The 13017-nt window shown below is 45.4% G+C and overlaps 1 protein-coding gene across 1 annotated transcript in view; it reads right to left on the bottom strand.

The window, feature by feature from the left end:
• Nucleotides 1–9930, bottom strand: part of ABL1 (ABL proto-oncogene 1, non-receptor tyrosine kinase) — a 76646-nt gene extending 66716 nt beyond the window's left edge. The window contains exon 1 of the mRNA XM_038156063.1: nucleotides 9571–9930. Within this exon, the coding sequence (XP_038011991.1) occupies nucleotides 9571–9706 (136 nt within the window). The 5' untranslated portion in view covers nucleotides 9707–9930. The remainder of the gene's footprint in view (nucleotides 1–9570) is intronic.
• Between the last annotated feature and the right edge of the window lie 3087 nt (nucleotides 9931–13017).

Below are 13017 nucleotides of genomic sequence, written 5' to 3'. Positions count from 1 at the left end.
CATGATAGCACCTTGACATCCACCCTCAGCGTGGGAGGCACTATTTAGACATAACAGACAATCTGCAGAGCCCAGGGAAATTACAGCTTCTATGTGAACATCAACAGTATCAAATGATGGGAAGAGCTTTGTCTTCCCTCCAGTTCATTTCCTGTAAAGGACATCTATTTTCTATTAAATAGCTGCACGTTGAGGGAAAAAAGAATGTATATAGCAAACACATTTAGTGCAATCCATCAATAAGTCTTGTAAGAAGTAATGATTTGATTGCAGAGACTTTTAAATGCAGCTTCTTATCCATCCAGCTAAATATATTAAAGAAGAAATAACAGCTTGGCTTTTATTCAAAACTTTTCATTTGAGCTTTCCTAAGTTATTTGCAAACATGAGGTGTAGCCAGACAACAATAGCTCTAATAGCTGTTCCAGTTATTCAGGCTAAAATGGGATGTAGTTTTTAAATGAACATTATGTGTTGTCAGACTTATATCAGGAATGAAAAGAACTTAGAGCCAATAAAAATAATAAAAAGAAAACTCCACTCACACATACATATTTATAGCCTAAACTATTTTGCTAGATGCACTAAATCTTCTTCATTATTATAAATTCTCCCACCCAAAAGAGATTTAAGTAAAATAGAGTATTACTAGATTACAGCTTTGCTTTTGTAAGCATTGTTATGACTTCATAACAATTTAATTCCACCATTAGCTCCGTGAGAGCAATTCTGACATTCAGACAACACCAACTGTGTAAATAAGTGTCACAGGCTGAATTTGTTTCCAGATATTCCCTGAGCATCCTTGCCATAAAAAGCTCATGTTCACAAATGTTGAACTCAATGCTACAAGAGGATTTACCAAATCAATTTCTATACTGAGAAGAATCTAATATTTAATATTAATATAAGGAAAGTATTTATATCTTTAAAAAGTCAGTGCAGCATAACAAAAGAAGTAGGGGGATTAGACCAATTGCAGAAGACATCAATAAGTGAAAAGGAATGCAGAACTGAAAACCATTTATTTTATTTTTTAAACAAAGAACAGGCTGAAATGGAGCTTGAGGAGATGAGGGAGCAAGATTTTCCCATTAACACTGAAAGCAAACATCACCTACTAAGTTTTTTTTCATCAGCAAGCAAGCACACAAAGATTACAGGTTCTGGTAGTATCTAAAAAGACCTGACAGGCACTATTTCTGAAATTCACAGTTGTCACTTCTGACCCTGGTTCTCACCATTAAACTTCTGTTCATTTCCAAGACGATTCTCACTGCAGGGATTGTTTTAATCAGAGCAAGTTAGTGAAGAGTCACAGAAGACATCTGGTGGCCAGTGCTCCAAATGACAATTTAATTTGCTTTGCGCCTTTGTAATGAAGCTTAAATTTTAATTAAGTAAATAATTTTAAACACTTCAAATTAATTAAATAATTTCATTCACAAAAACCCAAGTGAAAACAGTTGTGTTTACTGCATAACAGCCCTGTGATAACCCTCGGTGGTCAGGCCAGGAGCTGAGAACTCGGGAACAGCCCAAGGTATGTTATGTTAACCAGGTATGTTAAATGAGGCTGAACAGAACAAGCAGCCTTTGAATTTGGGCAACTCGAACACGAATGAGAGAGCAAATATTTCCTGAAAGCCCAAGGAATTTCCCATTTCAAGTTTCCATGTCCTTATCTCACTACCACTCACACATTCAGCCTCTGGAAAAACAACCTTGGTTATTCTGGGAACACACACACCAAGAAAAAGCCATGAATTAGCCAGCAGTTCCCCCAGGTGTGGAGGGGCAGATCAGCTCACTGGGGTCACTGCAGAACCTGGCAGAGCCCACGTGGGTGTGTTTTGGACTCTGGATGTGCAGAGCAAATGAAATTTCCTCCTCTGCAGCATCGGCGTGACGGGAAGCACAGGGAACATGCCCAGGTCACTCTGTGCTTCCAGCAGAGATGGACATTGGACGGGAACAAACAGCAGGGCAGCCAGCAGGGGAATCCTGTCCTCCAGCAAGCCTCGCCATCCAAAACCCAGGCATTTAACAGGCAGCAGAGTATGTCATTCAATACAGTCTTCATCACACATTATTCCCAGTTTCTGAGGCCGTCACTCCCTCTTTGATGCAAATGTGGAGCGCAAACCACAGCAGAGGAAGGTCCAGCCTTTTACAATTTCATGAGCTCTAAGGAGAGACTGGAGCAAATAACATTTGCTACTGCTCAGACAGCACTTCAAAGGAGGAATCTACAGAGAGGCAGGCTGGACACAGCTCAGGCCCTGGAAGACATGGCAGGAATAAGGTAGGAACTGAAGTCAGCCAAAATGATAAATGCACCAGAATGCCTTGGAAAAGCAGCACTAATGGCTAAGCAGCTTCTCAAGGCAGGCAACATGTAGCAATATTGATTCTTTAATACACACAATGAAACCAAAGTCTTAATGATTAATAATCTGTTGTGAAACTCTATTCATTAGGTAAAAACAGTGCTCAGAAATGACACAACATAAATCAGGCAGTCTCCTCACTCATGAAAGAATGATGAGCTTGCTTGCATCCATGTGAATTAGCAGCAATCACTGCATTAAAGCAAGCTCCTGCTTTTCACAACACAGCTGGTAACAGCCAGGAAAAAAAGCTGGGGAAGAAGAAAACACACATGAAAAAAATCCTTAATCTAATTTCAACACTAATTTCAGAAAGCACTTAAGCAAAAACTAAAGCAAGCTGGTATTCAGGACACACAAGGAAATGTGTAGAAAGGGACTCCTCCCAGAGCACAACACACCATTTTAGCAGAATTATATCAAACTTTGCCACAAGGGTTGATGAAACTTCCAGCCATCTCAGAAAAATTTATGCTTAATATCTAAGTGCAACACTGGCATTAAACACAGAAGTTTAAAGAAAGACCAGAGTTAAGAACTAACAACTAATTTAGTTAAGAACTAAGGAAAGACATTGCCTTAGGCAGCTTTACTCACTAAAATTGAATGCTCATTACCTTTTTGCCCAGGAATCCTCCTTAAACCAATTAAATGGACACTCTGGCAATCAGATTAATAACCTCTACAGATTGTTTAGATTGATCTTCAATCAACTAATAGAGCAGAGTAAGAGCTGACTGATAAGACAGTCACAGAAGCAAAGAAGCAAGAGTCCCTCTCTCTGCTGGAACTGCTCTGGGTGCTCCTATAGCAAAGGAATTCTGGGATTCACAACAGACCTTTTATGAGGAGACTAACTCCTTCTCACAAGAATGGCACAGCACGGCTGAACTGACAGAACGCTGCTGGGTGCAGACACTGCTCCCCACAGACACTGCAGAGAGAGGCAGCCCCTTCCCCCTGCCAAAGAATAAGGAAAGCAAAATCTGCATTTTTCCATCTGCAAAAATACTCCAGAAGGTCACTAGTGTTTCAAACACTTCCTTCAGTCTTTGTAAATGCAAATCAGAGTGCTTTATACAGCTGAAAGAGATGGCACCTGCAACACACCCACTGTCCACCCACACAGTACCACAGCCATCCAGGTTTTAAACCTTACGGGGTGGGTCAAGTACACTGAGGGAGCTGCAGGAATGTCCTGGCCGTGTTGAAACACTCCAAACAGCCCAAAACCCACAGCAGGGTGCTCTGAACCTTTACTGAACACCACACTGGTGTCAGCTGGGTGTTAAGAGCTGGGCTAACTCCTGCAGCTCTGCATCCCCACTGCCTGGTGTCAGCCAAGAGCATTCCTCCCTTGGCACCTGCCAAGGCTCTGCTTACAGTCCCATCCACACCAGGGCTATCAAAACACTCTCCCAATCATGTCCTGTCTGCTTTATCACAGTTCCTACAAGCACAGCTGGAAACACATCCCTGTTCTTCCAAGGCACAACCCAACAGCATCACCACCCTAAAGTGACAGTCAACAGGACAAGACTTTCCAAGGCCAATTCCACCTTTCTGCACCCTCGTGATTTGCCACAGAGCCTGACACTGAGAGCATCAAGGATGAAACTCAGGACTCTCAACTCTCAGCAACAGGACAGTGTCAACTCCTCACTTTCAAGCTTCAGATTTAAACTTTCCAATGTAAAATACTGTGAGTTTGATGGTAAATGTTGAAGTGTGCTGAAAGAGATGACCGCCTGCAAGGGAAGATTTCCATGCTAATACCCTGTAGCCTTCTCCTGCCTCCCTGGCCTGATTTCCTACCACAGCCTCCCTATTAAAATCTGTAAATAAGAATGCAGAACTAGCATAATCTGTTAATGAAAGTCTGGCATATGAGCAACCACTACCTATTTGTCATGAAGGAGATCAACTGCTTAAACATGGCAAGTTATCAAAGATTAGTCAGTGCACAGAACAGAACTGCTTTTGCCCAGGAAAGGGATTAGCCTTTCCCCATCATCATCACCATCATCCACCTCAGCCTGTGGAAAAGCAGTTTAGAAAGTCTTAGGTCTCTTTCCATATATATTCCAACCATAGATCAAGTTTTCTGGAAGAGCTTCTTAAGCAAAACCTAGTAGTATTTGATAATTGGAGCAAGTACAGCAAGTGATTTTTATGATGAAAAGGGATACAGTCGGAGGCAGTAAACAAATCTGCATTCAGCATGCAGCAGATGTCAGCATTAACCAGGCTAATACTGAGGCACAGTGAAGTTGGATTCATAAGCAATGATCCCAAAAGCTGGAGATAAGTCTCTCCTAATAGAGATGGAAATTGAAATTTGGGAGCTGCCAAATCTCCAGCCTGACAACAAAGAAAGTTTTGTCAGTTCAGAATGAAAACCTGAAATACTGAAGGCAGACTAAAAAATGGCTTCCAATTAGGCCAGTGCTAATGATCCAATTTCAGGTGAATGGTCTAAAGTGGAGTCAGGAGCAGTAAAGCAGTTTCTTTCAAGTCTCAGGTTTTGCAGTTGGTGAAGCAGAGACAAAGTATAAAAACTCCCTGAGGTACAATGGAAAGAGATAAATTCAAGGGTTTTAAGCACATGGGTTTGAAGAAACAGTTCTAGTATGGAAAAAGTCTCATTTAAATCATTTCCATGTATGGGCAATTGACTATCTAATAAATGTACATTGCATATAAGGAAGACTTATTGAGCTCCCCTGTAGGATAAAGGATAATGAGTACAAAAATCAGACCTTGAAGATAATCTTGTTCCAAAACCCTGCCATGGGCAGACACCTTCCACTACCCCAGGTTGCTCCAAGCCCTGTCCAACCTGGCCTTGGACACTTCCAGGGATCCAGGGGCAGCCACAGCTTCTTTGGGAACCTGTGCCACCCTCACGGGGAAGGATTTATTCTGTATATCTCATCTACCCTCAGTTTGAAGCCATTCCCTGTGTCCTGTCACTCCAGACCCTTGTCCAAAGTCCCTGTCCAGCTCTCCTGGAGCCCCTTTAGGCACTGGAAGGAGCTCTGAGCTCTCCCTGAGCTGAACACCCCCAGCTCTCCCAGCCTCTCCAGAGCCCTTGGAGCTCTCCATGGCCTTCTCTGGACTCTTTCCAACAGCTCCATGTCCTTCCCATGCTGGAGACAGCACTGCAGTGGGGTCTCAGCACAGTGGAGGGGGGAGAATCTCCCCCCCTGCCCTTCTGCCCACACTGAGGGATGAGCCCAGGATATGCTTAGATCTGATTATAATGTAATTTATTCATTTTCACAATTGAAGTACTTGAAACATGAAACTGAACAGCATAAAACAAGAGAGATTATTAGAGATCCTTAAAATTTATTTTTAATCAATAATGTAGGAAATGGTACTTTTAATTGTTGGTTTTTTTCCTCACAGTGAACTGTACAGGGCACATCTCCAACTGGCAGCTGTGGCAAGCTGGTGCTATAGATCCATTTTGCACAATTGCTTCCTAATTAAAGCAGTAAAACTTTCAGCACCCTTGTAAGAAAAAGAATTCAGATCTAATATGACAGAGACTGTAGTTGGCCGACTTCAGCTATATTCAGCACTAAATGTTTAAGAAAAATGGATCCAGTTCTGCAGTTTATCTCTCTTTACAGTGAGGTAAACAGCTCATTTAAGCTTCCCTATCACTCACATGCTGGAAGAGAAACTCTAAGACCACATTTTACCACTATGAAAGACTATGAAAAGGCCATTTCTGTTTGAGTGCTTTATCAATCTCTTCCTCATCTCAGCATCACGTATGTAATGATTAGAGTTCATTTTTTAAGCTTTCAAGTGCTGCTTTTGCTTGGAGATAGTGTTCTACCAACATGCTCCAGGGGATCTGCTCCTCATTCTGCACAGCAACACCTCCCCAGGACAGTCAGAGGAGGTGTGGTGCTTGCCACCTCCTGCCAACTCTGGGATCACAGCTGAGCCCTCTGAGAACACACCTTTCTCTGCAGAAAGTTTGAGCTTTGGTGAAATTAACATTCTGGAAAGGCACAAGATAGCGTGCAAATTTCAAGGTGCACTGACAGAGTCTTTCCCCTTAACTGTCTACTGGCCACACTTGTTACTCAGCTGGATATCCCCAAAAAGCAGCGACTATAGACTCAATTCTCACCAAGAAAAGCAGAGAGAAAGAAGCAAACTTTGCCTTTATAATTCCTCTCAAGTTCAAGCTCGCAAGCAAACTGTGAGCTGGAGTAATCTGCATCAGGGTGAAATTTGTAAAATCCCAGCAAGGGCTACTCTGCTGCCCAGGGTAACGACACGAGCATGAACTCCAGCTTGTAAAACACCCTCCGTGGGGAAAGAAACAGCACAAAGAGAGAAGCCCAAAACTTGCCCATAGATTACTTTTTTTCCCCTTAAGGCACTCCTCAACTGTCAGCTCAGGACAAAATTTAGAGCCTTTCTGCATTATTCTCACAGAACATTTGAGCACCAGCAGAGCTGATTTCTGGCCAGTTGCCTCCTTGGCTTTTCAGAAGCCTCTTGATGTGTTGCTTTGGGTGCTACGGAGAGTGTGACGACCGAAAAACGGAATTACTTTGCTGCAAGTTATTTTGCCTTCTTACACTGTCAGTATCTGATAATATCCACTAATCCTTTCAGCCAAAATCCAGTACCACTGAAGCAATCCAGATCTTTCACTAAGTGCCTGCTGAATGAGCCTCAGCAGAACTTTGCAGGTAATGGTTCCACCAAACCAGGATCATGAATGCCTTTATAAAAACAACCCTAAAAGGAGAGCCCTGCTACCAAAAGTTCCACTCCTTTTGTTTGTTTTATCATGGGCTGTAATATACAAGAACTTCAGACAAGTACATTTAAGAATTCACCTGTCTCTAGGGGGTTAATTGGCCCACCATGGAATTTCTCCTTAAGCATTTTTTAGTTATGAAAAGCCAGAAACACAATTTTCCTGGGACAAACCAGTTCCCACAGTGCAACAGAGAAACCAGATACAGTGTTTGGTATTTAGAAGAAACTGTGTAATGACATACTGAAAGGGGAACACGCAAATATTTAAGCCCTGGAAAAACACCAATCTTATTTTTATGAACTACGGCCCATGGCACAATAACTGAATAGGACTGAAGGCATTAAATACTGATCTGTTCATGAATTATAAAGTATGTCAATCTATGTATTTCAAAGGCAAATTACTGAAAGGAAAATGAATAATTTTCTAAACCAAACTTTGTTCCCTCTTAATTTGTCCAGATTTAATATGGCATTTTTCAGGACAGGAGCAGCCCAGATTTAATATGGCATTTTTCAGGACAGGAGCAGCCCAAACTCAGAAGAGAGCTAAATAAACAACAGTGGTACTGCCTTCTACTGCCAGGACCTGGAAGAACCTTTTCATCCACTCAAAGGAAGAAACTTTGCCTCATGTGTATAAGCAAGGCTGATCTTTTGCAGTTCTTTCAACAGATGTCCTAGCCCTGATGTCCCTTTTCAAGTTTATTCTCTTCTAAATCAAGACACCAAGGTCTCTCGTGGACATATGGCACACGGACATTAGAGATGCCATTTTTCCTCGTGAATGTGCTGGGATCTGCTGACCTCAGGTCACACTGGCAAGAAGTTACCATCTGCCTATTGCTGTTAGATGATCAAAAAACATTTCTGGCTTTTCTGCCACAGCAAAACACCAAAGGGACTAAGAACATTGTATTGCTTGCAGCAAGTGCCCTGGCTGTATCTCATCTGACCTTGAAACTCTGTCCAAAGTAGTAAAAGCAGGAACCAAACCGGGGGTGGAGGAGTGGGTATATCCCAGGACTGAAAGCAAGGAAAGATCCAGCAGCAGGTTTAAACATCAGAGGGCCAAGTTAGCCCTGATATTCTCTAACCTTCCCTTAATTACCTCAAGTTTCTTCAGTGCACAAACATTGTATGGGAAAATAAAACACTGAAGTAACTCAAAACAGCATTTCAGCAGGGCAGTGTAAACATGGGATCTCTGTGTGCTTGTTGAACATTGTAGAGAATTCCTTGGGCCCTTCTGAAAACACAGAATGAGAAAAAGTTTGAAAGCAAAGCCCTTAAAAAATAAGAATAAATCAAAACTTTTCCTCTAACTAGACTGTGTTCTCAGACACAGCAAATATTTCAATTTTTACTTCTGTAAAGATTACAGATGCAGTTTTGTTTTGTTCACAGATAAACTTCCTCTACAGGACAAAACTGTTGCAGAAGCTTTGTCAAAATCACATTCTCCAGCCAAAGACAGCAGCCAGCAGCATGTCATCTCAAACAACATTAGAATTTTAAAAGTGTTGTGCAAAAGCAAGGATTACTCCAGAGTTTAAGCAAAAACAGTGCATTTCTGCTCCTCACTTCTGTAGAGATGCCTTCAGTTTACAGTTCCTTTGGTTTGGGAATGGGGGGGGGGGGGGGGTTATTTGGTTGGTTTTTGTTGCTTAAGGAAGAATTGGATGCCGTCACCAAATTTACTTCTGAGTCCTACTGAGTTTTTAATTTGGCTTCTTTCCTGAGATTTTGAACTGCCCCCCTGCTTTGCAGAAGGCCAGCAAGTGACAGGGTTGCTCTACCCCAAACTTCTGGCTTCTAGCATTTCAATCCATCACAGCACAAGATGAAGGTTTAACCATCTATGAGAAACCACTGAGCAAAGGTGTTCCACATGCCACAATAAACTCTTTTGACAACAGCAGTAAGTTCACAGACTTTCCAAAATAAAGGTTTTTTTTCCCTTCCAAGTAACAAAGTCCCTTCAGTAAAGATAATTAAAGAACACCTGTCACTGACCACAGCATCACCACTGGCTGAGGCTGGTCTGTACTATGGCACAGACAACTCAGAAAGGATCCAACACTTCCCCAGACTGCAAACCAGAACATAACCAAGGCAGAAATGAGAAACTTGTACAATGTTAAAAAGTTACTTCCTTGCATTTCACCTTTAGCTGTACAATAACCTCTCCCCAGGTTTCAAACAATCTGACCCAAGTATTTTCTTAATAAACAAATCACACAAGATTTGCATTAAGCAGCAAGGGAAAGAAAGCAAGACTTCCTTAAAGTACCTGTCTGTATCTGCCCCATGCTCTTGAATAAATCCATATTGTATCTAGCTCATCAATCCAAAATTAAACCAAATACCAAGAGAAACTTCTCACCATGTTCCACGAAGACGTTGCAGTGTGGGCCCGCATGCCTCGATGACTCCTTCTTCCCTGCTCCTTTGATGAAGTGCAGGGCAGGCAGACTTGGCCTCCTTTGGTCCCCAAGAACTTTTCCAGGCTGCTGCCCCATAAAGTAACTATGGGCAGCCTTTCCCAGGATGAGAAGTTTCCGAAGAAGTCTGTGATCCCTGATCTTCCAGGCTGGGAAGGAGTTTTGAAGGAGAAGGTATTTAGGTGGGTGCACTGGCTGCACTCACAGTGGGATAAAGTCACTTGAGGTGAAGAATTAAGACAAATTCCTCCAATGCTCCTGAAGACAGCAACAAGGCTCCTTAGGTGACTTTGTAAAAAAAAAAAAAAAAAAAAAAAAAAAAAAAAAAAAAAAAAAAAAAAAAACAAATAAAAGTTCCAACTGCTCAGCAATGACCAAGCATTACCAAAGTTTCAGGTTGCCATTTGTAGTGTGTCTTCCACCGGGTAAAGGAGAATTAGTTCATCTCACAAGCAAGAAACCACACATGGGCTCACCCAGGGCAGGAAACAGCCATTCCCACCACAACTAGTGTCAAGGTTTCTTTTTTTTTTCCTCCTTTTCTTTTGCATAGCATTGAGTTAGCGAAGGCCAAAGAGCCACGGAGATTTGGCTTCAAGTATCGCTGAAGTCCAGCGGGGTCAGGTGCGCTGGAACCATGGCAGCTCTCCAGGCGAAGCGGCAGCTCCGGGTGGGCTCCCGGGGCTGCAGGGACGGGACGGGGGCTCCTCGGTCACCGGGCTTCGGCTCCTTCCAGCGCCGCTACCTCGGGGCCGGGGGGCCCGGCGGGGCCATGGCGGCGTCGGAGCAGCGCTGGGGCGGCCGGGCCGGCGCCCCGTGCCCGCTGCCTCAGGCGGAGCCGGGCGCGGAGCTGCGAGGCCGGGGAGCTCCGGGAGGCCGGTTCCTGCCCAGCAGCCGGCCCGGGGCAGGCGGGGGGGACCGCGCCGGCCGCATCCCCGGGCGGGCGGGCGGCGGCGGCGGGGCCGGGCGGGCGGAGCGGGGCGAGGGGCCGCGGGTACCCCGGGGCTGCGGGACTGGCGGGGGGCGGCGGAGGCGGCGAGGGAGATCCCGGAACCCCCGGGCCGGCGGGCGGGCGGTCACATCCCCTTCCGGCCCCTCCTCCTCCGCCGCCCCCGCCTCCCGCCCGGCGCTGCCCGATGCCGGCCCCGCTCCCGGCTCCGGGGACCGGCGGGGCGGGGAAGGGCAGGGCAGGTTCCCGGGAGAACGCTCTGAGCAGCGTGGCGGCAGGGCGAGGGAGGGGATCCTCCCTTTACGCGGCCCTGGTGAGGCACATCTGGAGTGCTGTGCTGGGCACCTCAGGGAGAGGTGGGCGAGGAGCGGCCGGAGAGGGTCCTGCGGGGGCACCCCGGGGATTTGGGGCTGGAGCCGCTCTCTGATGAGGAGACACTGCGGGAGCTGGGCCGGGTCAGTCTGGAGAAGGGAAGGCTGAGAGGGGATCGCAGGAATCCATGTGGATATCTCCCCGGCGTGTCCGTGGATGGTGCCATCGGGCACCACTCTCTTCAGTGGTGCCCGATGACAGGATGAGGAGCAATGGCCATAAATTAAAACATAAAAAGTTTCCTCTCAACAGGAGGAAGAACTTCTTTATGTTGACGATGGCACAGGTGCCCAGGGAGGGCGTGGAGTCTCCCACCCTAGAGACATTCCAAACCCACCTGGACACATTCCTGTGTCACCTGCTCCAGGTGACCCTGCCCTGGCAGGAGGGTTGGACAGGATAACTTCCAGAGATGCCCTCCGAGCCAAATTAATCTATGATTCTGTGGGAAAAAACTGTGAAAAGGCCCCAAAAAGCTCGTGTGAAATCCCTTACCTCTTTAGAAGGACCACCCAAGTTGTTTTCCCACAGATCTGACTCTGCAGGGGTCTCAGAGCCTCTGGCCAGCTCTGGACCCTGGATGCTTGCAGAGATGGACAGGGAAGAAGAGATCTTTATGGGATCAGCTGTGGGCACAGCCAGGAATCTGTCACCCTGCTTGCACAAAGCACTTCACTTCCTTATGAATGCTCTCAACATACGCAGAACTCAATACCAAAACCAGTCATAGAGCCCAGTGACAATTGAAAAAATATTTTATTGACTTATTTTTGTGCACCATTTGGTACAAAGATGGAGTTAAACCCCCGAATTCTTCAGCACGAACTGAGAGTTCCCTGAGCTAAAGAGTACACCATGGTGGTGAAGATATTTAGTTTTTCATACATTCTCCAGTTCACCTTGGGGATAAAGAGGGTCAAGGCAGCAGCTTGAGGTCAGGGTGTTTTGGTCAAAGGTCTGTGGTTGCTCCCACTTGACAACAGGAGAACACACAATTGCAATTCTGTGCTGCAGCCTCCTGCTCAGGGCAACCATCTGGACACAGAGCAGCTTGTTTATACTGACTCCTCCCTTGTGACAAATCCAAACACACTCCATGTCTCCTATGCCGTATTCAAGGCCTCTGGCAGACCTGTATTTTTCGTCTTCTAACAATAGCATCCAAAATGTAGCACTTCATACAGCCCTGCGGGATCCTCCAGCTCTGCTGTGCCAGGCTGCTCCTACATCACTAATTCTTAGTCAGGAGACAGCTCAAACCATTTCTATTGGATTTCTCCATCAATGGCTCAGTTTGCAGGTACTGACACTGGTTGTGCTGCACACACACCCACACAGGAGAGAGAAATTCTCGTGCTGAGACAAATCCAGGGTCACATCTGTTGAACTCTGCAGAATTTCTCCAGGTTTATCTCAGTAATGGAGATCAGCTTCTCACCGAGGTGATGTAACCCCCGCTCAGCTCCCACGGAATGGAGGAAAGGGAGGAAACAAAGCTGTCAGCACAAGCCAAGCAGCCCTAGAGAAATTTGTTACAAAACCCAATACCAACCATTCTTCACTGAAAACGTTACTCTCTTCTGGGTCTGACTGGAGCATCCTGGATAATCTCTCCTACCGTGGCAGGGGTGAAGCAGAGTAAACTCCAGAAGACAGCCATGGCTCCACAATAGTCAGAAAAACCTTCACCAAATTAAGCAAAAATCATTCCAAACATGCAGTAGAATCACAGAACTGTTTGGGTTGGAAGGGACCCTACAGACCATCATGTTCCACCCCCCTGCCACAGGCAGGGACATCTTTCACTAGACCAGGTTGCTCCAAGCCCCATCCAACCTGTCCTTGACTTCCAGGGCTGTGCTGTGGACAGTACAGGCTGTAAATATGCTCTTCCTGGCTTGCCTGAGATCTGTGCAGATGAATGCACTTATTTTTTATTTAACAGACCAGGTGAGTTTATCATTCAGGCCGACAGGCTCCTTCTGATGCTGTGCAATCATAAGCAGCAGAGTGGGGCAGGTCCTTTGCCAGCAGTTCCCAGCCTCCTTCCACTCAGCAGTTTCTCCAG

Source organism: Motacilla alba, chromosome 17 (genome assembly GCF_015832195.1).
Source record: "Motacilla alba alba isolate MOTALB_02 chromosome 17, Motacilla_alba_V1.0_pri, whole genome shotgun sequence".
NCBI lineage: Eukaryota > Metazoa > Chordata > Aves > Passeriformes > Motacillidae > Motacilla > Motacilla alba.
Note: the sequence above shows the minus strand (reverse complement) of the source record. Positions and strands in the feature narration are given on the sequence as shown.